Genomic DNA, 25,525 nt, shown 5'->3' with positions numbered 1-25,525 from the left:
CAAGCTCCAGGAGATGGTGAAGGACAAGAGAAGCCTGGCGTGCTGCAGTCCATGGGGTCGCAAAGAGTCAGACTTGACCGAGTGAATGAACAGCAATAAAGAGTTGGACACAATTTAGCAAAAACAACAAAAATGGTACTAAATCATTTTCTGATGATTTTATTTTTCTCATTGGTATAAAATCTGCTTCAGTAAGTATCACTGGAACTCCAGTCTTATTAACGACTGTTTTATTTCTTTGACAGATTCCTAGATGGAAAATTTATAGGTCAAAGTGTTTTCCTGTTTTAAAATGTAATGGCTACCACCAAACTTCACGTCATAAAGATGATCAGTTCATTTTTCTACCAGCAGTTTTGAGATACACTCATTAAAGTTATATTAATCTTAGGCCTTCATAAAAAATGTGTATTTTATGTCTTTGTTACCATTATATTTGTACATCTTTTCTCATATTTATTATATAGTTCTGTTTCTTATTCTGTGAATATTTATAAATTTCCCAGTAATGTTTATTGTAGTGGTTTTATCAATTTTTAACATATATTTAGGTACAAATCACTCATGCAATCATTCATATACTGTCTTTCCTGCCTACACCACACAATTCCAATGAGTTCAGTGACTGTGAAATCCTATAACATGAAAGCAGCCTGGCTTTTAATCACTGCTTGAGGGAGGACCATCTATAAGTCAGGAATATCTGTGTTGGAATCAATGTGTGCAAGGATAAATTCTATTGTTTTAAGACACCGGATATCAAGTTCTTCTTTTACCAGAGTTCAGCTGTCCTGCCTGACATATCTGAAATATAGAATTTTAAAAGTCAATCTGTCAATAGTTTGCTTTATGACATCTGTGTTTTTGATTAAATTTTCCACTTCTGTGAGATCCTACGAAAGTTCTCCAATAATTGCTTACAATTGCATTATTTTAATCCTTGCTACTATCTTTTAGTCAAATTTATAGGCCTTTTAAATTAGATCAATTAAGAAAAATAAAATTTGTGTTTATGCAAACATATCACTAAAATTTGGGAGTCTCTGCCCTTATACTCTTCATAAGTTATATAAATGATAATACTAATATCATCTACATTATGAAGGATAAGTGAAAATAGAAAATAAAATAAATATCCAAACAATTAATAAACTATTTTATCAATAAATATAATTACACCAACATAGATATTAATAAATATTACATTTATGTGTTCAATCATAGTTTACAGTTAAGTCTACAAGGATATGTAAATATATATTTCCTTCACTTACGAATAAAAATACAAAAACTAATGTATAAGAAAAAGAAATAGTCCCTCAAAAGAAACTTATATTTTTAAATAAAAAAAGTAGAAATAGTTGAGAACAAGGAATATACAATACTGCACACAAAAGATTTTACTCTTTTTCCAAATTCATAAGTATACAATAATGGATTGTTTAAGCTATAAAAATACTGTAGAGATCATAGAGTCCAAAACTTACTGAGATTCACAAGTTTTATGTAACTTTTATAAGTCAAGCATTAACTTAGTTATTGTATGAATACAGTAATCAGTAGAAGATAACAAGACAATTTGATTTTTATCTGGTGCTTACAAATCTCTCTCTCGGTCTAGTACATGTATATAAGTGTGTCTGTGTGTATTCTAAGTGATCTATTTCCATGGACCTAAAAAGATAAATCATGCCCTAGGCAATGATTAAAATTTAAGTCATCTGTGACCCACAAATAAACACACATTACTAGATTAATATGAAACTATGGTAAATAGTTCCAAATATTTGCTCCATGGAAACTAGTTTTAAAATATTTATCACTATTTAAATGCACATTATAATTTTTCTTGGTAAAGTCTTATGAAATAATTGTTGAAAACTATAATGTGTTATTTACTTCAGAAGACATTTTGGTAAATTTGCTTTGAAATATTTTGTTCAACAAATAACACCTATTTATTAAACACTATAGACCATATTCATTCAGACATTTATAAAATATTGAGCCCCAGGTAAATGCACTAGGTTTGAAACTGAGAATAATGTGCCAACGAATAAGCATGATCCCTCTTCTCATGAATTCACAGATTGTATTCTAAACACAAAATGTGGAAATGTATTGTTCAGTTGTGTTCGACTCTCTGTGACTCCATTGACTGTAGCCCACCAGGCTCTTCCATCCATGGGATTTTCCAGGAAGAATACTGGAAAGGGTTACCAGTTCCTTCTCCAGAGGATCTTCCCAACTCAGGGATCTTGCCGACCCAGGGATTGAACCCAGGTCTGTCACAGTTTCTGTTGTTTCCCCATCTATTTGCTGTGAAGTTGAAGACAAATCAACTGACTTTCCTAGTCTCAATCATTGAAAGAAAACAGACTGGAAAAAAATTAACAGAGACTAAAGGATTGATGGTTTGATAGCAAAAGGTCTTACATTGTGTCATCTATGTCTGAGAAAGAGAATTGGGCTGAATGAGTATCTGAAGAAAATGGCCCTAAAATGGCAAATTTGGCAGAAGACACAACAGATTTAAGAAACTAAGCAAACCTCAAACAATAAATCTGAAGAATTCTATTCCAAGATGTATCATAATTGAGTTCTTGAAAACAAAAGACAAACAAACAAACCAATAAAAAAAAAAAGTGAAAGCAGCCAGAGAGAATTGGAACATAAACTTAAAGGACACTAATTCTAATCACAGGTGATTTCTAATCTGAAACCAAAGAGGTCAGAAGGGAGTGGCACAGCATTATTCAAGTAGTGAAAGAAAAGAACTCAGACCAGAATTCTCTATCAAGAAAAAAAAAAAAATTCTTTAGAAATTAAAGTGGCACATTCTCAAATGATGGAAAACTGAAAGAATTTACTAGCAGACCTAAAATTTGGCTATTGGAAGTTCTTCAAACAGAAGGAAAATGATAAAAGGAAGTTTTATCAGGAAAGAAAAAAGAAATTATGAAGTAACATAAATATGAATATATACAATTGACTTTCTCTTTTATGATTTTATTTATTTTTGAAGATTAAACAAAAATAATAACAGCCAATAGACAGTCAAGGGATTCAGAGATGTATGATTTTTTAGTCTGAACTATGTATAACACAATATGAAGACTTTATGAGGAACACACTCCATAGTTTGACCAAAATCCCACACCCCCAAATCCCTCTTGTTTTACACCAAATGTAATTCACCCAATCTCAGGATCAAATCTTATTTAAAGAGACACTTAAGTATTGGTAGAATCTGTATGAAAAAAAAAAAAAAAGAATCCGTATGAATGAATTAGAAAGGAGTGGGATTCAAAGGAACAGAGTTAGAAATTTCAGTGATAATTTATTTATTGTCCTATCTATGAAGGACTTATCAAATACCTGTATCATTTTCTTTGTGTTCTGAGAACTAGAATGCTTTAGAGTACATTTAGATGTACTCCATCATTTTCAAAATGTGCAGACAAAATTAACGTGGTGTTGCATATTAAGTCAAAATACATTTATGGGAAATTGAATATTTTACTTTTTTCTGAGCATGACAGAAATTGTAGCATTGTGCTTTTTCAGAATATAGAAGAACAAATATTTTTATAGAGGACTATAGACTATGAAAAGACTTTCATTTTCTTTTGATCTTATAAATAGCTACAAAACAGAAGGAAATAAATTATTCCTTTTTTTACTAGAGCTTTTTGCCTGTTCACAACAGATGTTGTTTCCACAAATTAGTTTACAATTTCTTTCATAACTCAGACAGAATAACCCTTCAATTTATAGTCAGAAAATAGAAATAGTGCTGCATATAATTCTATTAATTATGTAACAAAACTGCACTTTGCTATATGAAAACCTTGACCATCAATCATTCAGTTTAGTGTTGGGGCAACTTAATCGTCTGTTGTAACAGCTGTGCAAGTCTCAATCACAAACACAACAGATTTGTCAGACTTCCAATGAGTGAAAAGTAAATAATCAGTGTGAAAGTTAATAGCTAGACACCCAGCCAGCTAGTTAAATAGAGCTGATCTGTACTGCATGCAATGAATGGAAGCATTTTTTCTGGGAGGGGTGGGGTGGGGTGGAGACATAATCAATTTTGTACTTCAAAGAATTCCAGCATACTTGTTATCCAGTTTACAAACAATAACAATTGTGATTTAAACAAAATAAGTATTTTTTAAAGAAATGCAATTCAATAATATTTGAATTTAATACCATATCTTAGAATCTTAGATTTGAGAATAAGATATTTTAGATACCATAGTTCAGAATGAAGTCGTTGTAATTTATAAAAAGTGAGGGGAAGAAATGGCATTTTAGTTCAGGAAATTTATACTCTTAAATCAAGAACCCAGGGTCACTTTCAACGTTTTTCAGTTTATTAAATGTAATGTTTATTTTATACCTTATAGACCTAAAATAGAATTTCATTAATGATAAAATGATTAGGTTGAATGTCCTAGAGAATCACTTCTCATCTTAATATTTTACATAGGCTAATAATTTATATTTCAAAGGTATATTCTATTCATTACTTTATTTGAGGCTTACAATAAAATATTTGAGGCTTTAAATAAAGTAGCTGATGCAAGCTTACTGATCATACTTTAGAGGGCATATTGTAATTCAGAGAAGGAAAATAACTGTTCAAGTCTCACAGTATATAGGTGGCATATGTCAAAATACAAGTCAATTATATCATCTTGGCAACTTTCATTCAATAGCTCCATAAAAAATGGATAGACTTATTATTTATAATACAAATATATGTATTATTTTGGAAATGCATGCTTTTTAAAGTGTTATATGTGTCTACATGTTCAAACTTCTGTACAGTCTAGTAATTTAATTTGTGTCATAATAGTGAGGGTTTCCCAGGTGGCACTAATGGTAAAGAATGCATCTGCCAATGTGGCAGATGTAAGAAACCAGCTTTCATCCATAGATTGGGAAGATCCCCTGGAATAGGAAATGGCAATCCACTCCAGTATTCTTGCCTAGGAAATCCCATGAACAGAGAAACCTGGCAAGCTACAGTCCGTAGGCCCACAAAGAATCGGACAAAACTGAGCAACCCGCGTGCATAGCGTTGTCTGAGAACAGAAGGAAGTCAATTTCAATGATGAATTCCTGGAACTGAGAGCACATAATTCCCTGAGAGACCAGTGGCCAAAATCAACATTTCTATGAACTTGAGCAATTGAACGTTATATGTTCCATGCCTTAATTAATCTGCTTGTAGGAAATCAAGGATTAGAGCATATCTCCTCATATTGAGTGGGAAGCAGGACTTACATACATTATTGAATTTAGCTAGTAAAAAGACTGCCACACATTTTCTTCAGAATGTTAAATCTTAAGATGCCCAAGGGTTGAACTTAAATCTTACAATTATTACTATGTAGGACTTTAGATGGGCAGGCAAAGAAGTGCCAGGACCTGTAGGTGTGGTTATCTACTTGGAAATAGAAAACAATTGTTCACGTGATGTAAAATCTATGTTTTGAATCTTGGTGAGGTAAATAGTTTGTACAAAAAACAGATATATTAAGATGAAGTACTATAGATTAACAGCATGCACCTGTGTGCCTTTTCCTGTACTTTTACATTTTTTTCTCACATGGGTCAATGTTGTTAGCATGAAAGTGGCTCCCTAAGGAAGACAGGGACTCAGCTGCATCAGATACTGTTCCTGGTGTAAGGGGAAAATAGTCACAGATAGAATATAACTGCAAGCTATGTTTTAATCTTGAAAAGATAAGAATCTAGTACAAGTAAATGAGACTGTTAAGCTAAAATCATTTTAAGGCCCTAAGGAATGCATTATCTCTGGCCAGGTCACAGATGCCTGATTTCACCGAATATCTACAGAGTTGAACTATGAGTTTAATGCAAAATTGGGATTTGATTTTTAACCTAAAATACCAAAAACTTGAGAAATATATGACACACTATCATTTGAAATTTGACTTTTAGTTGTCTATACAGAGTAAAAAATAAAAATTGATGAAATTAAATATATTTGTAATAGAGCTCCATGAAAACAATGCCATGGAAAAATTATCTGAAATTTTAAGCATTTTTAACAATTTCTAAAAATGCAAGATCAAGACATATTTTCTATACAAAAGAAGTGTTTTATATGGTAAGGAACTTTACATAGTTTATGACATCATTAGGAGGTTGCTTGACACACAAAAATTAGGAAAATAAACAAATTTTTCAAAAATGAAACTTTTTTTGCTCATTGATTATACATTTTTTAAATAAAAAATTTGTTTTCCTATTTAATTATTTCCACTGTTTTTGCCTGAGCTTATGGTGTCATTTCGAAGAAAATGCCAAGACAAATGTCAAGAAGAATTTTTCCATATATTCCCTACTAGAAGTTTTATGATTTCAGGCCTTTGGCTTTAATACACTGGGTTGATTTTTGTGTATGGCCCAATTTCATTCTTTGACATGTGGATATCCAGTTTTTCCAACACCATTTATTGAAACAACTATCCTTTTTATGATAGTAACAGTATTCAGGTATGACCTAGATCAAATCCCTTATAAGTATACAGTAGAAGTGACAAATAGATTTAAGGGACTAGATCTGATAGACAGAGTGCCTGATAAACTATGGACAGAGGTTCATGACATTGTACAGGAGACAGGGATCAAGACCATCCCCATGGAAAAGAAATGCAAAAAATGCAAAAAAGCAAAATGGCTCTCTGAGGAGGCCTTACAGATAGCTGGGAAGAGAAGAGAAGCGAAAAGCAAGGGAGAAAGGGAAAGATATTCCCATCTGAATGCAGAGTTCCAAAGAATAGCAAGGAGAGATGAGAAAGCCTTCCTCAGTGATCAATGCAAAGAAATAGAGGAAAACAACAGATTGGGAAAGACTAGAGATCTCTTCAAGAAACTTAGAGATACCAAGGGAACATTTCATGCAAAGATGGGCTCGCTAAAGGACAGAAATGGTATGGACCTAACAGAAGAAGAAGATATTAAGAAGAAGTGGCAAGAATACACAGAAGAACTGTACAAGAAACATCTACACCACCCAGATAATCACGATGGTGTGATCACTCACCTAGAGCCAGACATCCTGGAATGTGAAGTCAAGTGGGCCTTAGAAAGCATCACTACGAACAAAGCTAGTGGAGGTGATGGAATTCCAGTTGAGCTATTTCAAATCCTGAAAGATGATGCTGTGAAAGTGCTGCACTCGATATGCCAGCAAATTTGGGAAACTCAGCAGGGGCCACAGGACACGAAAAGGTCAGTTTTCATCCCAATCCCAAAGAAAGGCAATGCCAAAGAATATTCAAACTACCGCACAATTGCACGCATCTCACAAGCTAGTAAAGTAATGCTCAAAATTCTCCAAGCCAGGCTTCAGCAATATGTGAACCGTGAACTTCCAGATGTTCAAGCTGGTTTTAGAAAAGGCAGAGGAACCAGAGATCAAATTGCCAATATCCGCTGGATCATCGAAAAAGCAAGAGAGTTCCAGAAAAACATCTATTTCTGCTTTATTGACTACGCCAAAGCCTTTGTGTGGATGACAATAAACTGTGGAAAATTCTGAAAGAGATGGGAATACCAGACCATCTGACCTGTCTCTTGAGAAATCTGTATGCAGGTCAGGAAGCAACAGTTAGAACTGGACATGGAACAACAGACTGGTTCCAAATAGAAGAAGGAGTCTGTCAAGGCTGTATATTGTCACCCTGCTTATTTAACTTCTATGCAGAGTACATCATGAGAAACTCTGGGCTGGAAGAAACACAAGCTGGAATCAAGATTCCCGGGAGAAATCTCAATAACCTCAGCTATGCAGATGACACCACTCTTATGGCAGAAAGGGAAGAAGAACTAAAGAGCCTCTTGATGAAAGTGAAAGAGGAGAGTGAAAAAGTTGGCTTAAAGCTCAACGTTCAGAAAGCTAAGATCATGGCATCTGGTCCCATCACTTCATGAGAAATAGATGGGGAAACAGTAGAAACAGTGTCAGACTTCATTTTTTTGGGCTCCAAAATCACTGCAGATGGTGATTGCAGCCATGAAATTAAAAGACACTTACTCCTTGGAAGGAAGGTTATGGCCAACCTAGATAGCATATTTAAAAGCAGAGACATTACTTTGCCAGCCAAAGTCCGTCTAGTCAAGGCTATGGTTTTTCCAGTGGTCATGTATGGATGTGAGAGTTGGACGGTGAAGAAAGCTGAGCACCACAGAATTGATGCTTTTGAACTGTGGTGTTGGAGAAGACTCTTGAGAGTCCCTTGGACTGCAAGGAGATCCAACCAGTCTATCCTAAAGGAGATCAGTCCTGGGTGTTCATTGGAAGGACTGATATTGAAGCTGAAACTCCAATACTTTGGCCACCTCATGCAAGGAGTTGACTCATTGGAAAAGACCCTAATGCTGGGAAGGATTGGGGGCAGGAGGAGAAGGGGACCACAGAGGATGAGATGGTTGGATGACATCACTGACTCAATGGACATGGGTTTGTGTAGACTCTGGGAGTTGGTGATGGACAGGGAGGCCTGGCGTGCTGAGATTCGTGGGGTCACAAAGAGTCGGACACAACTGAGCAACTGATCTGAACTGAAGTGAACAGTATCTTTCAGGAGATATTAAAGGGAAGTGAGAATTGATATTTTAAGCCTTTAATTTTTCCTTAAATATGTATAATCATGTAGACTATGTTTAAAGGAAAATAGTTAGAAATAATAATCAAAAATAAAAGGAAAACAGATATCAGAGGAGCCTGGTGGGCTGCTGTGCATAGGTTCTCACAGAGTCGGACACGACTGAAGCAACTTAGCCTGCCTGCATGCATTGGAGAAGGAAATGGCAACCCACTGCAGTATTCTTGCCTATAGAATCCCAGGGACAAAGGAGCCTGGTGGGCTGCAGTTTATGGGGTCACACAGAGTCGGACACGACTGAAGTGACTTAGCAGCAGCAGCAATCCGAACTTTAGAAATTTTAAGCAATGTTCAGTAACTTTCAGAAGCTCCAAAAACTTAAGTAAAGGAAGACTGTAAATTGACATCACTCTGTGCCTTACATCCTACCTGGATTTTTGTATATAATAAAGGTAGGTGAATGTGAATTAGAAGAGCTTATCTTTCAAACTAAACTGAAATCTTTACATTTCTGAAGTAAAGAACCAGTAGCTTTTTGGCTTTCTGTGTGTTTGATAAAAATTGGACCACCTTAGGCACAATTTACTCAAGAGTGAAAAGATGATGCTATTAATATGTATTCTATATATGCCTCACTGAATGAAACAAGAAACATAATAAGATCAACGCTTGTCTTGGTAACTTGTGAAGTATAAAGTGAAGTCGCTCAGTCGTGTCCGACTCTTTGTGGCCCCATGGACTGTGGCCTACCACGCTCCTCCATTCATGGGATTTTCCAGGCAAGAGTACTGGTGTGGGTTGCCATTTCCTTCTCCAGGGGATCTTCCCCACCCAGAGATCGAACCCAGGTATACCACACTCTAGGCAGGTGCTTTTACTATCTGAGCCACCAGGGAAGCCTTGGTAACTTAGTTTTATATTAATTAAAAGAAAAAATGTTATGATGTGGTTTTTTTATTAAAAATTACTTAACTCGCTAGAGTTTCTTAAATTTAATTTTGGATACTAATACAGATTACCTGGGGTGTTCCCTCATAGCTCAGTTGGTAAGGAATTTGCCTGCAATGCAGGAGACACAGTTTTGATCCCTGGGTCAGGAAGATCCCTGGGAGAAGGAAATGGCAACCCACTCCAGTATTCTTATCTGGAGAATCCCATGGACCGAGGAGCCTAGCAGGCTACAGTCCACGGGGTCGCAAGAGTTGGACACGACTTAGTGACTAAACCACCATCACAACAGATTACCTAGGATGAAAATCTTATATTTATTCTTAAACTAGTCACTATTTATCTAACTATACAGGATGCATGCTTAGTTATAAATATCTCTATGCTTAATTGTCTTGTAGAAACCAGATCAGCAATTATTTCATTGTTATATAGTAAGTTTTCCAAATATATATTTTCTTTGAGGGACTATAGTTATTATAGACTATACTTGTATTTCTGTACTTCTTCCATAGAAATTAATCAAGATTCTGAAACTTGAAAAGCAATGCAAATCAGTATACAATTTAACATAATTTATATTTTAAAAATAAAAAGTATTATTCAATATTTTTCAAGAGATATTCAAATATAATATTAATAGAATATAAACCATTTTCTGTTTTATTCCTTACTATCATTGCTGTTAATAGTTGTATGTGGCTCTGTAGTTAGCCAGATATCAGTTACCATTCCCTTCTCCAGGGGATCTTCCCAACTCAGGGATCAAACCCAGGTCTCTTGCACTGTAGGCAGATTCTTTACTCTCTGAGCAACCAGGGAATATATGCATATATGCACAGGCATATGGGTCAGTATATTATTATAAATTCATCATATATGATACTGTATTGACCTATAGCAATTTCTCAGAATTCTTTGTTCCACTGCTAATATCATCCTAGTCATCATCAGTTATTTTCCAGATATTTGATTACTAGTAGACTTAATTTTACTTTTCTCAATTTTAAATTCAAATTGAACTCAAGATCCTTACTGGTTGTTAATTTGTTATATGACTTTATTTCCTGTTTTATCTGGAACTTAAATTTATCATTTATTCAATGATAATAGTAATACTTAAATTATCTGCTATACTAAAAAATCAAAGAGCAGTGAAAATAATTTCTAAATCATAAATCTTTAAAATTTAATAAGGTTGCAACTTTACTGATACCATAGAAATGCAAATTGGGGAAATATAAATAAATCCATTAGTCTGTCCTAAAGCATTTTGTAGCTTTATTCCAACATTTATGTATATTAGAATTTTGAGCAGGAAATATTTTAAAGATAAGTATGCTAGGCACAATGTCCCAATGTGAAAAAGTAATTTATAATACATAAAATTATGTAATATTTTGTTAAAGTTCAGTTCAGTCGTTCAGTCATGTCTGACTCTTTGCCACCCCATGGACTGCAGCAAGCCAGGCTTCCCTCTCCATCACCAACTCCCAGAGTTTACTCAGCTCATGTCCATTGAGTCAATGATGCCATCCAGCCATCTCATCTTCTGTTGTCCCCTTCTCCTACTGCCTTCAATCTTTCCCAGCATCAGGGTCTTTTCCAGTGAATCAGTTTTTTGCATCAGGGGGCCAAATAATTGGAGTTTCAGGTTCAGCATCAGTCATTCCAATGAATATTTAGGACTGATTTCCTTTCAGATACACTGCTTGGATCTCCTTGCAAAGGGACTTCTAAGTATTTCCAACACCTCAGTTCAAAAGCATCAATTCTTCGGCGCTCAGCTTTCTTTACACTCCAACTCTCACATCCATACATGACTACTAGAAAAACCATAGCTTTGACTAGATGGACCTTTGTTGCCAAAGTAACATCTCTGTTTTTTAATATGCTGTCTAGGTTGATCATAACTTTTTTTCCAAGGAGTAGTTCAGTTCAGTCGCTCAGCCGAGTGTGACTCTTTGTGACCCCATGAACCGCAGCAACCCAGGCCTCCCGGTCCATCACCATCTCCCGGAGTCTACCCAAACCCATATCCATCCAGTCAGTGATGCCATCCAACCATCTCATCCTCTGTCATCCACTTCTCCTCCTGCCCCCAATCCTTCCCAGCATTACAGTCTTTTCCAATGAGTCAACTCTTTGCATGAGGTGGCCAAATTATTGGAGTTTCAGCTTCAATATCAGCCCTTCCAATGAACACCCAGGACTGATCTCCTTTAGGATGGACTGGTTGGATCTCCTTGCAGTCCAAGGGACTCTCAAGAGTCTTCTCCAACACCACAGTTCAAAAGCATCAATTCTTTGGCACTCAGCTTTCTTTAAGGTCCAACTCTCACATCCATACATGACCACGGGAAAAACCATAGTCTTGACTAGATGGATCGTTGTTGTCAAAGTAATGTCTCTGCTTTTTAATACGCTTTCTAAGTTGGTCATAATTTTCCTTCCAAGGAGTTTAAGTGTCTTTTAATTTCATAGCTGCAATCACCATCTACAATGATTTTTGAGCCCAGAAAAATAAAGTCAGCCACTGTTTCCACTGTTTGCTTATCTATCTCAAATGAAGTGATGAGACCGGATGCCATCATCTTAGTTTTCTGAATGTTGAGCTTTAAGCCAACTTTTTCACTCTCCTCTTTCACTTTCATCAAGAGGCTCTTTAGTTCTTCTTCACTATCTGCCATAAGGGTGGTGTCACCTGCATATCTGAGGTTATTGAGATTTCCCCCGGCAATCTTGATTCCAGCTTGTGCTTCCTCCAGCCCAGCGTTTCTCATGATGTACTCTTAATATAAGTTAAATAAACAGGGTGACAATATACAGCTTTGACGTACTTCTTTTCTTATTTGTAACCAGTTTGTTGTTCCATGTCCAGTTCTAACTGTTGCTTCCTGACCTGCATACAGGTTTCTCAAGAGGCAGATGAGGTTGTCTGGTATACCCATCTCTTTCAGAATTTTCCAGTTTATTGTGATCTATGTAGTCAAAGGCTTTGGCATAGTCAATAAAGCAGAGGCAGATGTTTTTCTGGAACTCTATTGCTATTTTGATGATCCAGTGGATGTTGGCAATTTGATCTCTGGCTCCTCTGACTTTTCTAAAACCAGCTTGAATGTTTGGAAGTTCATGGTTCACATATTGCTGAAGCCTGGCTTGGAGAATTCTAAGCATTACTTTCCAGCATGTGAGATCAGTGCAATTGTGCGGTAGTTTGAACATTCTTTGGCATTGCCTTTCTTTGGGATTGGGATGAAAACTGACCTTTTCCAGTCCAGTGGCCAATGCTGAGTTTTCCAGATTTGCTGGCATATTGAGTGCAGCACTTTCACAGCATCATCTTTGAGGATTTGAAATAGCTCAACTGGAATTCCATCACCTCCACTGGCTTTGTTCATAGCGATGCTTCCTAAGGCCCACTTGACTTCACATTCTAGGATGTCTGGCTCTAGGTCAGTGATCACACCATCATGATTATCTGGGTCGTGAAGTTCTTTTTTGTACAGTTCTTCTGTGTATTCTTGCCACCTCTTCTTAATATCTTCTGCTTCTGTTATGTCCCTACCATTTCTGTCCTTTATTGAGCCCATCTTTGAATGAAATGCTTCCTTGGTATCTCTAATTTTCTTGAAGAGATCTCTAGTCTTTCTCATTCTATTGTTTTCCTCTATTTCTTTGCATTGATCACTGAGGAAGGCTTTCTTATCTCTCTTTGCTATTCTTTGGAACTCTGCATTCAAATGAGTATATCTTTCCCGTTCTCCTTTGCTTTTAGGTTCCCGTCTTTTCACATCTATTTGTAAGGCCTCCTCAGACAGCCGTTTTGCTTTTTTGCATTTCTTTTTCTTGGGAATGGTATTGATTCCTGTCTTCTGTACAATGTCATGAACCTCCATCCAGAGTTCATCAGGCACTCTGTCTATCAGATCTAGTCCCTTAAATCTATTTCTCACTTCCACTGTGTAGTCATAAGTGATGCGATTTAGGTCATACCTGAATGATCTAGTGGTTTTCTCCACTTTCTTCAATTTCAGTCTGAATTTGGCAATAAGGAGTTCATGATCTGAGCCACAGTCAGCTCCCGGTCTTTTTTTTGCTTACTGTATAGAGCTTCTCCATCTTTAACTGCAAAGAATATAATCAATCTGATTTCGGCGCCAACCATCTGGTGGTGTCCATGTGTAGAGTCTTCTCTAAGCATCTTTTAATTTCATGGCTGCAGGAACCATCTGCAGTGATTTTGAAGCCCAAAAAATAAAGTTTGTCACTGTTTCCAGTGTCTCCCCATCTATCTGCCATGAAGTGATGGGAACAGATGCCATGATCTTAGTTTTCTGAACGTTGAGCTTTAAGCCAATTTTTTCACTCTCCTCTTTCACTTTCAGCAAGAGGCTCTTTAATTCTTCTTCCTTTTCTGCCATACAGGTGGTGTCATCTGCATATGTGAGATTATTGATATTTCTCCCAGCAATCTTGATTCCAACTTGTGCTTCTTCCAGCCCAGCGTTTCTCATGATGTGCTCAGCATATGTTAAATAAGCAGGGTGACAATATACAACCTTGACTTACTCCTTTTCCTATTTGGAACCAGTCTGTTGTTCCATGTCCAGTTCTAACTTTTGCTTCTTGACCTGCATACAGATTTCTCAAGAGTCAGGTAAAGTTTTCTGGTATTCCCTTTTCTTGAAGAAATTTCCACAGTTTGTTGTGATTTGCACAGTCAAAGTCTTTAGCGTAGTCAATAAAGCAGAAATAGATGTATTGCTGGAACTCTCTTGCTTTTTTGATGATCGAACAGATGTTGGCAACTTGATCGCTGATTCTTCTGCCTTTTCTAAAACCAGCTTTAGCATCTGGAAGTTCACAGTTCACGTATTGCTGAAGCCTGGCTTGGAGAATTTTGAGCATTACATTACTCGCATATGAGATGAGTGCAATTGTGTGGTAGTTTGAACATTCTTTGGCATTGCCTTTCTTTGGGATTGGAATGAATACCGACTTTTTCCAGTCCCGTGGCCATTGGTGAGTTTTCCAAATTTGCTGGCATATTGAATGCAGTACTTTCACAGCATCATCTTTTGGGACTTGAAATAGTTTAACTGGAATACCATTACCTCCACTAGCTTTCTTCATAGTGGTGCTTCCTAATGCCCACTTGCCTTCACATTCCAGGATGTTTGGCTCTAGCTGTGTGATCATACCATTGTGATTATCTGGGTCGTGATCTTTTTTGTATAGTTTTTGTGTGTATTCTTGCCTCTTCTTCCTAATTTCTTCTGCTTCGTTTAGGTCCATATGATTTCTGCCCTTTACTGTGCCCATCTTTGCATGAAATGTTCCCTTAGTATCTCTAATTTTCTTGAAGAGATCTCTTGTTTTTTCCATTCTAAGGTTTTCCTCTATTTCTTTGCACTGATCACTGAGGAAGGCTTTCTTATCTCTCCTTGATGTTCTTTGGAACTCTGCATTCAAATGGGTATAACGTTCCTTTTCTCCTTTGCCTTTTGCTTCTCTTCTTTTACAGCTATTTGTAAGGCCTCCTCAGACAGCCATTTTGCTTTCTTACCTTTCTTTTTCATGGGGATGGTCTTGATCCCTGTCTCCTGTATAATGTCATGAACCTCCATCCATAGGTCTTCAGTCACTCAGTCTACCAGATCTAATTTCTCGAATCTATTTCTTACTTCTACTGTATAATTGTAAGGGAATTGACTTAGGTCATACCTGAATTGTTTAGTGGTTTTTCCTACTTTCTTCAATTAAGTCTGAATTTGGCAATAAGGAGTTCATGGTCTGAGCCACTGTCAGCTCCCAGTCTTGATTTTCCTGCCTGTATAGAGCTTCTCCATGTTTGGCTGCAAAGAATATAATCAATCTGATTTCAGTATTGAGCATCATTCATATAAGCTTAAATAGCGAGAGGACAATTATTTATTTTTTTTAATATACTACTAGTAGGAGAAATCCTATTTAATGCACAAAATAATAAATAAACTATTACCTATCATGAACAATGAAATACACCTTGAAACTGAAATTCTGTTTGTCAGTGTGCTTGTGTAAGGCAAATTTCTTTTTTTAATCTCTCACACCCCGAAGAGCAGTTTAGAAAACTTTATGTTAGCTTAAAAAACCAAAAGAATGTTACAAGGTAGCCTGTTTCTCAAGATATTAAGTTGCAGATACTTTACAAAAATAGCTGTAGGAGAACATAAAAGAAACATTGATTTTAATAATACAGTTCTGCTTTCAAAATGTGTCCTCTATGAATATTTCAACTTCATAAAAGCACATCACTACTATTTTCCAGGACATAAGGAATGTCAAATAGGTAAATGTGGTGATAAAATTCCAGGCTCATATCTTCACCCTTTGTTTTATAAATATAACCTTCACCAGCATACTTCCTTGGGTAGCTCAAATGGTAAGGATTCTGCCTGTAATGCCAGAGACCTGAGTTCAATTCCTGGGTTGGGAAGTTCCCCTGGCAACCCACCCCAGTATTCCTGCATGGAGAATTCTATGGGCAGAGGAGCCTGGTGGGCTATAGTATATGGGGTCACAAAGAGTTGGATACAACTGAGCAACTAACTTTCACTTTCTTCCACTTTTTTCAGCATGCACAAAAATCATGTTGGTGATACTAAGAATATTATCAGAGTACAGGAGTGCACAACGCAATTCCAATGAAAATGTACCACAGTTGCTTAAAATCCTACAAGTTTTTGTATCTTTCAAAAATTCAGAAAAAGTGAAAATTAAAATCAGACCTGTTAAACAGTATTTGACTTCACATTCCAGGATGTCTGGCTCTAGGTGACTGATCACACGAGCAAAGCTAGTGGAGGTGATGAAATTCTAGTTGAGCTATTTTAAATCCTCAAAGATGATGCTGTGAAAGTGCTGCACTCGATATGCCAGCAAATTTGGGAAACTCAGCAGGGGCCACAGGACGCGAAAAGGTCAGTTTTCATCCCAATCCCAAAGAAAGGCAATGCCAAAGAATATTCAAACTACCGCACAGTTGCACTCATCTCACACACTAGTAAAGTAGTGCTCAAAATTCTCCAAGCCAGGCTTCAGCAATATGTGAACCGTGAACTTCCAGATGTTCAGCTGGTTTTAGAAAAGGCAGAGGAACCAGAGATCAAATTGCCAATATCCGCTGGATCATCGAAAAAGCAAGAAAGTTCCAGAAAAACATCTATTTCTGCTTTATTGACTATGCCAAAGCCTTTGACTGTGTGGATGACAATAAACTGTGGAAAATTCTGAAAGAGATGGGAATACCAGACCATCTGACCTGTCTCTTGAGAAACCTGTATGCAGGTCAGGAAGCAACAGTTAGAACTGGACATGGAACAACAGACTGTTTCCAAATAGGAAAAGGAGTCCGTCAAGGCTGTATATTGTCTCCCTGCTTATTTAACTTCTATGCAGAGTACATTATGAGAAACTCTGGGCTGGAAGAAACACAAGCTGAAATCAAGATTGCCGGGAGAAATCTCAATAACCTCAGCTATGCAGATGACACCACTCTTATGGCAGAAAGGGAAGAAGAACTAAAGAGCCTCTTGATGAAAGTGAAAGAGGAGAGTGAAAAAGTTGCCTTAAAGCTCAACGTTCAGAAAACTAAGATCATGGCATCTGGTCCCATCACGCCATGGGAAATAGATGGGGAAACAGTGGAAACAGTGTCAGACTTTGTTTTGGGGGGCTCCAAAATCACTGCTGATGATGATTGCAGCCATGAAAGTAAAAGACGCTCACTCCTTGGAAGGAAGGTTATGACCAACCTAGATAGCATATTTAAAAGCAGAGACATTACTTTGACAACAAAGGTCCATCTAGTCAAGGCTATGGTTTTTCCAGTGGTCATGTATGGATGTGAGAGTTGGACAGTGAAGAAAGCTGAGCGCCGCAGAATTGATGCTTTTGAACTGTGGTGTTGGAGAAGACTCTTGAGAGTCCCTTGGACTGCAAGGAGATCCAACCAGTCCATCCTAAAGGAGATCAATCCTGGGTGTTCATTGGAAGGACTGATGTTGAAGCTGAAACTCCAATACTTTGGCCACCTCGTGCGAAGAGTTGACTCATTGGAAAAGACCCTAATGCTGGGAAGGATTGGGGGCAGGAGGAGAAGGGGACGACAGAGGATGAGATGGTTGGATGGCATCACCGACTCGATGGACATGGGTTTGGGTAAACTCCTGGAGTTGGTGATGAATAGGGAGGCCTGGCATGCTGCGATTTGGGGTCGCAGAGAGTCGCACACGACTGAGCGACTGAATAGAACTGAAACAGTATTTAGCAAGAGATTGTTGGGCACAAAAGAACAATCCTTGAATTTTGAGCCTTCAAAAGCAAAATCAGTTTGAAACTCAGTTTGAAGCTCAGAAACATGACTTTATAAGACAGCTTGTAATGTGACAACAGGAGGTTTAAATCTTTATAATGATTGGCTATTACATTGGGGGTTTCCAGATGACACGGGATTGGTTGAAAGTATTTATACCATTTTTGGAAGATCATTAAGTTTATTCTATGATTATCAGGGGGTATTTATAAGAAATAGCCTAAGTTTCACTTAAATTCATGAAGTAAGTTAGATTTAGTTTTGCTTAAGTGTTTTAAATGGTTTTGTCTGCTTGGGATATTTTTAAGCCTGGCTGTCATTTTAACACCTCTTACTCAGATAAATGACTGAAAAGAATGTCCCTTCCTATCTAGCCTACAATTTGGGTCTCAGTTTTAAAGTTTCTCATTCATTAATACTACATCTCAGTCATAAAAAAAGAATGTGATAAAATGTATTATTTGAAGATTAGAGAAACATGCAGAGGTCAGAGTACAAAACAAGCTTGTATCTTGTAGAAGTGGGTTGACGAACTACATTTACAGAAACAGTCACCATAATTTTAGCAAAGGTTATAAATCTCCAATTGAGTAATACCTAAGCTTCAGGTGGTAACAGGTCATTGATAAGCACCATTGGGTCATGTTGAAAAGGGGAACTGCAAGTTACTTTGAAATCTCTAAAGGGGGCAAAGGTTTAACCTGAATATTTAAGTATTAAATCTGTAGTTACAGCAAAGTGTTAACAGCAACTGTCACATGTTTTCTGCTGATGATTTTCTACAGGAAGGTGATAGTGTCTGTTGTCAGGATATCCTGCTGTAAGCCTGTATTAGAAACTCTGATAAAGATAACCTGAGGCTTCATTGAACAAGATGTTAATGACCAAGTAATTGTTCTATAGTATTATAATTAAGTATGATGAGCCCTGATAAAAGCCATTTATTAGTCCATCTTGGCATTTAATTGATTTAATACTGGGCAGAATTTGAAAAGACTGAAAATAGGAGACAGTGAAGGGCAAACAGATTGAATCATGCCTTATGTTTAAAAATGTACTTTAATAAGAAAACCATTAACAGTCTCATCAAACAAATTAAATAGTTAAGAGATTCTTATTAGACACAGAATTATTCTTTGGAGGAGTAGACATGCCATACTGTTGTGAAAAAAGGATACTTTTGCTGCTGAAATCATTTGATGGAAGAGATAGTTAAGTGTTCACTTTTTAAAGTGCCATAGTTTTACAGAGAATGTGGTCAATTTCTAAAAATAAAGAAAATATATAAGAAATTATAGCCTATAACAAAAGTTGAAGAAATGAGGATTATTTAAAATTTAGAACATAAATCTTAAAGGATGTATATCTGTTATCTTCATATAATTGACTTATTGGCATGTAGAAGTGAATTCAAACTTGCTCTTTGTTTCTCTGGGTGTCCCTTTTTCAAATTATGATGGTCCTATGACTAAAATCTGGGGGAGGGCTTGGCAATCCACTCCAGTATTCTTGCCTGGAGAATCCCCATGGGCAGAGGAGCCTGGCAGACTACAATCCATGGGGTTGCAGAGTCAGATGTAGCTGAGCTACTAAGCATAGAACATGACTACATTATTTAGCTTGAGCGGTACCACAGTTTTGCTGAAGTTCATATATGTGGGTTTTTTCTTCTCCACAGCCAGATCCTATTTCAATAGCTTACTTTATTTCCATTTCTCCTTGATGTATTCTAGAGGACCAGCATGGTTCTTTGACATTTGGAGTCTTATCCCAAAACCCAAGATTGATAATTGAGGACTGTCTTAACCTTAAACAGATGGTGAGCACATTACCTGTATGGCATTCCAAACAGAATCTGCCTGAATTATCTATTTGCACCTTATTCCACTTTGGAAAAAAAATCAGTTTTGTCCTATGTCTCCAAGTGTAAGCTGTTAGAGAAGATTAATGCTTGCAAGAACACTGGAGCATACTCAAGAATATCCCCAGAAGCAGTCTTAAGCATTAGTACTTATATTGCAGTCTGTCAACTTCTGAATCATAGGTCTAATGCATTCCAGCCCATAATCTGATACATCATCAAATTGGGTTGATCCATCTCCAGATATTCTGTGTTTATTTCAATTTAATGTTAATGTTTAATGTTCACTACTGTTCTCACTTTCTATACTCTAGAACTACTTCTGTTTTCAATGGCATGTCATAGTTATTTTCAAATTTAAAACTCCTTTGTACATTTTCCTTAGAAAAGAAAGATAGATTTTTTAATCATTGTCAATGATGAGGTTTTGAAAACACAATTTTCAATGCAAATCCAATTTCCTAAAATAATTATTTTTTATTACAAGTTCCTGATAGTCAAGAATATGAGCTCCTAAAGAGATTAAGAACAAAGTCTGAAAAAAATAAGATGCTGGAAATAAAGGGCTGATGTTGCAACATTTATTCTCCAATTCATTTTTGAATTTTCAGTATGATCTCTTTAAAATATTCAGTATTACTGTGATGGGCTTCCCAGGTGGCTCAGTGGTAAAGAATCTGCCTGCCAATGCAGGAGATGTGAGTTCTATCTCTGGGTCGGAAAGATCACCTGGAGAAGGAAATGGCAACCCACTCCAGTATTCTTGCCTGGAAAATCCCATGGACAGAGGAGCCTGGTGGGTTACAGTACATGGATTCACAAAACAGTCAGACATAGTGACTAAAAATCTACTTTACTGTAACAGCCAGTCTTATGTTTTAGAACAAAAATAGCTTTTTGTTGTTTTAAAACTGAAGGAGGTTTACAAAACAAATATAATATTTATGTTTTATACTTTGTTTAGGATTTAAGATTTTCTCTACTGAGCTATTAAGAAAATAAAGGATAGACTTGCTGAATAAGACTCACAAATCAATATCAAATGTTACTAATAATTCAAGAACACAAGAAATCAAGAGGCCCAGGCAAAGTAGAAAGATGCCAGGTGTTCTGAGTGTGATCTATCAGGTCTTCTTTTCCACATCAGATGTGCTTTCTAGCCAACATTAACAGAAGTTTTCTAAGACAAATGAGGTTACTTCAAGCAACAAGGAGAATTTGAGGATGTGACATATCTGCATTTTATGTTCAAGCAGTTTCTTATGATAAGTAGCATTTTCCAGGATTACATAGATTCTAGTTTTGTTTTGTTTTTACCAAAAAAATTGTAAGCCAAGACAGTCACATCAAAAGCATTCCATAGTTAAAGAATCTCCTTTTAACAAATATCATTAGTCTGCATATTAGTCCATATCAATAGGTTTACAAAGCATTAAACCTCACCATCTACCTTTTATTCTCAGTGTGTACTTTATAATGGAAAGAAATGGATCTTAGGCTAGTTGATTAACTCTTGTCTTCCATCTAAAAAAATTTAACTTAGCAAAAGAACAAAAGAAGAAAAAGACCTACAAAACAAATCCAAAACAATTAACAAAATGGCAATAAAAACATATGTATTTTTAATTACCTTAAATATAAATGGATTAAATGTGCCAACCAAAAGACATAGACTGGCTGAATGAATACAAAAATAAGATCCATATGTATGCTGTCTACAAGAGACCTAATTCATATCTAAAGACAAATATAGATTGAAAGTGAGGGGATGGAAAATGGTATTCCATGAAAATAGAAATCAAAAGAAAACTGAAGTAGCTGATCTCTATCAGATAAAATAGAGTTTAAAATAAAGATTGTTACAAGAGACAAAGAAGAACATGGCCTAATGATCAAAGGATCAGTCCTAGGAGAATATAAAACAGTCATAAATATACATCACCCAACATAGGTGCACATCAATATATAAGGTGAATACTAACAACCATAAAAGGGAAAATTGACAGTAACACAAAAATAATGGGGAACTTTAACACCCTCAGTTACATCAATGGACAGATCATCTGGACAGAAAACCAATAAATACCAGCCTTAAATTACATGTGAGACCAATGGACTTAATTGATACTTATAGAACATTCTATCTAAATGCAGCAGAATATATTTTTTCTCAAGTTCACACATAACATTCTCCAGGATAGATCATATTTTGGGCCAGAAAGGAAGCCTCAATTAATTTAAGACAATTGAAATAATATCAAGCATCTTTTCCGACTACAATGCTTTGAGATTAGAAAAATATTACAGGAAAAAAATGTAAAAATCACAAAGATGTGGAAGCTAAACAATATGTTATTAAACAACCAATGGATCACTGAAGAAACCAAAGAGAAGGAAAAAAAAAAAACTAGTGACAAATGATAACTAAAACACATTGGTCCAAAATGCATGGGGCACAGGAAAAGCAGTGCTTATAGGGACATTTATAGCAATAAAGTCTTACCTTAGGAAATAAGAAAAATTTCAAATAAAAAACCTAATCTTACACTTAAAGCAACTAGAGAAACAAACATAACCCAAAATTAGTAGAAGGAAAAAAATTATGAAGATCATAGCATAAATAAATAAAATGGAATTTTAGATCAATGAAATGGAACTTTAGATCAAGGAAACTAAAATCTGGTTCTTTGAAAAGATAAGCAAAATTGATAAACCTTTACCTAGACTTATCTGGGAAAAAAAGGGAGAGAGTCCAAGTCAACAAAATTAGAAATGAAAAAGGAATAGTTACAAGTGACACCATAGAAATACAAAGGACCATACAAGACTACTATAAATAACTCTATGCCAATAAAATGGAAAATCTAGAAGAAATGGGCAAATTCCTAGAAATATACAATCTCCCAAGACTGAACCAGGGAGAAATAGAAAAATATGAACAGTCCAATTACAAGTAATGAAATTGAATCTGTGATTAAAACTCTAAATAACCAAAAGTTCAGGACCGGATGGCTCCATAGGTAAATTCTATGAAACATATAAAGAAGATTTTACACCTGTCCTTCAGATTTATTGAGAAAAAACTTAAAATGAAGGAAAACTTCCAAATTCATTCTCTTAGGCAACCATTACCTTAATACCAAAATGAGACAAAAATAACACAGAAAAGAAAAAGAAAATTAAAGGCTGATATCACTGATAAATATAGATATAAAAATACTAGCAAACTGAATCCAACTATACAGTAAAAGAATCATATACCATAATCAAGTGGGATTTACCTCAGAGATACAAGGATTTTTCAATACCCACAAATCAGTCAGTGTGATATAACATTAACAATTTCAAGAATTAAAAAAAAAAACAAACATACGATTACCTTGATAAGTGCAGAAAAAGTTTTTGATGAAATTCAACATTCATTTACGATAAACATTCACCAGAAAATGGGCATGGAGGGAATGTACCTCAACATAATAAAAGTCATACATGACAAACCCACTGTGAACATCATTCTTTATGCTGAAAAGCTGAAAGCATTTTTTCTAAAATCAGAAACAAGACAAAGATGTTCACTCTCATCACTTTTATTCAACACAGTTTGGGAAGTCTAACCAGGGCAATCAGAGAAGAAAAAGAATTCAAATTGGAAAAGAATAAGTAAAACTACCATAGTTTGCAGATAACATGATGCTATACGTAGAAAATCCTAAGGACACTATCAGAAAACTATTAGAGTTCATTGATGAATTTGGCAAACTAGCTGAATACAAAATTAATATACATAAATTAGTTTTAGTACTTTACACTAACAATGAAATATCATAAATTGAAATTAAGGAAATAATTCCACTTACCATTGCATCAAAAAAGTAGTAGTAGATACTATAATTGGACTGGATTGCTCAAGTAGCTTTTCCAAACACTTTTTGTATCATATATATATATATGAAAACACACACACACACACAAACACACACACACATATATGTATATATATATATATATATATATATATATATATGAGATACACTCATCTCACATGCTCGCAAAGTAATGTTCCAAGGCAGATTTCAACAGCATATGAACTGTGAACTTCCAGATGTTCAAGCTGGATTTAGAAAAGGCAGAGGAACCAGAGATCAAATTGCCAACATCCACTGGATCATCGAAAAAGCAAGAGAGTTCCAGAAAAACAACTACTCCTTGTTTATTGACTATGCCAAAACCTTTGACTGTGTGGATCACAACAAACTGTGGAAAATTCTTCAAGAATTGGGAATACCAGACCACCCGACCTGCCTCCTAAGAAATCTGTATGCAGGTCAAGAAGCAACAGTTAGAACTGGACATGGAACAACAGACTGGTTCCAAATTGGGAAAGGAGTATGTCAAGGCTGTATATTGTCACTCTGCTTATTTAACTTATATGCAGAGCACATCATGAGAAACGCTGGGCTGGAAGAAGCACAAGTTGGAATCAAGATTGCCGGGAGAAATATCAATAACCTCACATATGCAGATGACACCACCCTTATGGCAGAAAGCAAAGAAGAACTAAAGAGTCTCTTTATGAAAGTGAAAGAGGAGAGGAAAAAGTTGGCTTAAAGCTCAACGTTCAGAAAACTGAGATTATGGCATCAGGTCAAATCACTTCATGGCAAATAGATCGGGAAACAATGGAAACAGTGACAGACTTCATTTTTTTGGGCTCCAAAATCACTGCTGATGGTGATTGCAGCAATGAAATTAAAAGACATTTGCTCCTTGGGAGAAAAGCTATGATGAACCTAGACAATATATTAAAAAGCACAGACATTACTTTGTCAACAAAAGTCTGTCTAGTCAAAGCTTTGGTTTTTCCAGTAGTCATGCATGGATGTGAGATTTGGACTATAAAGAAAGCTTGAGCACTGAAGCATTGATGCTTTTGAGCTGTGGTGTTGGAGAAGAGTCTTGAGAGTCTCTTGGACAGCAAGGAGATTCAACCAGTCCATCCTAAAGGAAATCAGTCCCGAATATTCATTGGAAGGACTGATGCTGAAGCAGAAACTCCAATAGCTTGGCCAGCTGATGTGAAGAACTGAATCATTTGAAAAGACTGTGATGCTGGGAAAGATTGAAGGCCGGAGGAGAAGGAGATGACAGAGGATGAGATGGTTAGATGGTATCACCGACTCAATGGACGTGAGTTTGAGTAGACAAGGAAGCCTGTCGTGCTGCATTCCATGGGGTTGCAGAGTTGGACACGACTGAGCGACTGAACTGAACTGATACAATATATAAAAAGGAAGCTATACATCTTAGTTTCTAAATTTCCTTACAATCTGGAATTCAGATGCAATTTAGATCCCTACTATCAAAAATCTCTCATACAATACATTAATTTTGATCTGCATTGTGTGCTAAGAGAAGCAGGACACATTGTGTTCATTTCTTTGGTGGTTTACCTTTTATACCCAAACTGCCACAGTATCAAAATCAGCTATTATGCAACAGTTTTGTAGTAGTCTTCTGACCCAGCAGTCATCATCCTAATTTGGTAATTTCCTAACAGTGGCAAGTCCCATGGGCCTGGAGAGCTTAGGTGATGCTTTGCTTTTTTGGAGCTTCCAGTTTGTAGCAGAGTCTTTCACAAACTTGGCAGCCTAGTTCTAATAGGAGGTGTATACAATCATTCCCTGAAAAGTAGCCTAGAGAAATGTCTTT

The 25,525-nt window shown here is 36.2% G+C and overlaps 1 protein-coding gene across 1 annotated transcript in view; it reads right to left on the bottom strand.

Annotated features, from left to right (window-relative positions):
- Positions 1-13,999: 13,999 nt before the first annotated feature.
- Positions 14,000-25,525, bottom strand: part of LOC145539113 (uncharacterized) — a 748,246-nt gene continuing 736,720 nt past the window's right edge. Inside the window, exon 9 of the mRNA XM_081572604.1 lies at positions 14,000-15,474. Within this exon, the coding sequence (XP_081428730.1) occupies positions 15,355-15,474 (120 nt within the window). The 3' untranslated portion in view covers positions 14,000-15,354. The remainder of the gene's footprint in view (positions 15,475-25,525) is intronic.

This window comes from Giraffa tippelskirchi, chromosome 2 (assembly GCF_054371585.1).
Source record: "Giraffa tippelskirchi isolate mGirTip1 chromosome 2, T2T-mGirTip1v1.2.pri, whole genome shotgun sequence".
NCBI lineage: Eukaryota > Metazoa > Chordata > Mammalia > Artiodactyla > Giraffidae > Giraffa > Giraffa tippelskirchi.
Note: the sequence above shows the minus strand (reverse complement) of the source record. Positions and strands in the feature narration are given on the sequence as shown.